Source organism: Phaseolus vulgaris, chromosome 3, assembly GCF_051622355.1.
Source record: "Phaseolus vulgaris cultivar YP4 chromosome 3, ASM5162235v1, whole genome shotgun sequence".
Lineage (NCBI taxonomy): Eukaryota > Viridiplantae > Streptophyta > Magnoliopsida > Fabales > Fabaceae > Phaseolus > Phaseolus vulgaris.
This window is the reverse complement of record NC_143500.1, coordinates 53,499,085-53,501,298: the sequence shown is the minus strand read 5'-3', so window position 1 is coordinate 53,501,298 and position 2,214 is coordinate 53,499,085. Positions and strand designations below refer to the sequence as shown.

The window sequence follows — 2,214 nt, the reverse complement described above, 5'->3', positions numbered from 1 at the left end:
CCATGGCATTAATGTTGTAAGGAAGGAGGAGTGGGAGAAACTGTGTCTCTGCGTACCCTCTTCCAAACAAGCATGCGTCCCCAAAATCAATTATTATACTATGAATATACTATTATTATATTCATATTATTATTATTAATATTGAATATTGCTTTTATTAAAATTATTATTACTATTAATATTATTATAATTATTATCAATTTATTAAATTAATATTTTTAATATATATTATGTTCTAGATTAAACTAACAAGATTGGAGACAAAGTCATCATATTTTATAATCATATATCTACTCATTTGCTTAGAAACCAATTAAAATGCTATGTTCTATCCATCACTAACATCCTTCCTGGACAAGCTTTTTAACTTACATTATATACAATGACTACAGAAAATCTAATAAATTCGAGCTGGCTTAGAACACTACAAGAAAATTATGAAATAGAAATCAATTTCTAGAGATCAAAATAATTAATTACAATAATAACTAAAATAGAGACCATTTTGGAAACTAAAACAAAAATTGGTTTTTAAATTAGTTTCTATTATTGTTAAATAGTTTCTATATTGGTATCTAATTAGCAAAATCAAGGTTTTATAAACTAAATAATTGGTAGTTAAATTTAGTTACTATTACAACTAATTATTTTAGTCTCTAAAAATTGATTTTTATTTGATAATTTTCTTGTTGTGGAAGAAGGTGGTGAGCAAATGCGTTTGCCAAAGACCCTAACATCACAAAATTACAGAATAGTTACACAAGTGTTCAAGATTAATAAGCACTTGCTCAACTCCAATACTCCATCTTCGTCACCACACCTCAAATGCTATGCACTAGCCAAAAAAAAATCAGACAAGAGCAGGAAAATATAACAGCTATTACATTATCTTCAATACCTCGACAAAATGTGCACTTTCATAGTTCCAAGAAATTTGGTGACGTTGAAACCTTCAGAAAACCATGATTAAGTCTGCAAAACCAATGTTAGCAAGAATAAGATCATACTTAGGATAGGTAGGGGTTGCAAGATCATAAAACGTAGGAGACAACAACAAAAAATAATAAAATGCTATGGTGGTTCAGAGCAATCATAAGTTGAGATTTCCCTCCCTTTTTTACAAATTTTGAAAAGCCCTGTTGCTGGTTCTATGGCCTGCTTTATTTGGGATTAGATGTCACTCTTCTACTTTAACCAAATCTACAAATCAAGAAGAAAGCATGAGAAACTAATTGTGTGTGAACTATTAAAAACATGACCTGTTGCAGCCTATTGTGAGCATTTCCCTCGTTGTGTTGTAGATTAAAAAGTGAGCCAAAGGTCACCTGTTTGGTACCAGCGAAGGGACACACTTACCAAAGGCCTGTTAGGTGTAGTGATGAGTTCTGAAATGTTAAAAAAAAGGTGAAAATGCAAAAGCTGAAGTATACATGGTTTTCTTTTCATTTTTATATTCAAGCTCATAGATATGAATCTTATAAGTATTTTCAAATAATATAAAATTTATAACTATTTTATAATTTTTAAGTTGAATATCGAACTTGATGATCCATAAGATATTATTTATATAATTTTATAACGCATACATGTTTTTACCTTGATGATCTCTATTTAAGGCAAAGCAGCTCCATTGCATTTCGCTATATATACAGTTGAAACTTGCTCACTCTCTCATCCATGGCTCGCTCTGTGTCTTTCGTCTCAACCATCTTCGTCTTTCTTCTGCTTCTGCTCGCCACTGGTAACCCTTTCTCCATGCTCAATGCTACCATTTTAGGGTTTTCTTTATTGTGATCTTAACTATTAACTACTTTTCTGTAATAACTTATCAAGTACTTATATTATTAATGTTGAGCAGAGATGGGACCAAGAATGGTGGCGGAGGCAAGAGGTTGTGAGTCTCGGAGCCGCCATCTCAGGGGAAAATGTGAGAGTGACGAGAACTGTGCTTCTGCCTGCCGAACTGAACGTTTCAGCGGAGGACACTGCCGTGGCTTCCGTTGTAGATGCTTCTGCGACAAACGCTCTTAGAACTTCAAGAGTCATTATTCTCCATAGAAGATGATTCATCTATCTTCTTTCTGCATGTGTTGTTGAGTTAAGTTAAGTACTTGTGTTTCAGAATAAATCTTTGTTTGTTTCTTTGTTTGTAAAACCAGTGAGATTCAGTAATGTAATCTGTTCATCATCTAATACTATATTTTATTTTATGCT

The 2,214-nt window shown here is 32.2% G+C and overlaps 1 protein-coding gene across 1 annotated transcript; it reads left to right on the top strand.

Annotated features, from left to right (window-relative positions):
* The first annotated feature begins 1,620 nt into the window (after positions 1-1,620).
* Positions 1,621-2,214, top strand: LOC150028914 (defensin-like protein P322). The gene is made up of 2 exons (XM_090299869.1): positions 1,621-1,741; positions 1,859-2,214. Exons 1-2 carry the CDS (start codon positions 1,678-1,680, stop codon positions 2,029-2,031), a joined length of 237 nt encoding a protein of 78 aa, XP_090155995.1. The 5' UTR covers positions 1,621-1,677; the 3' UTR covers positions 2,032-2,214.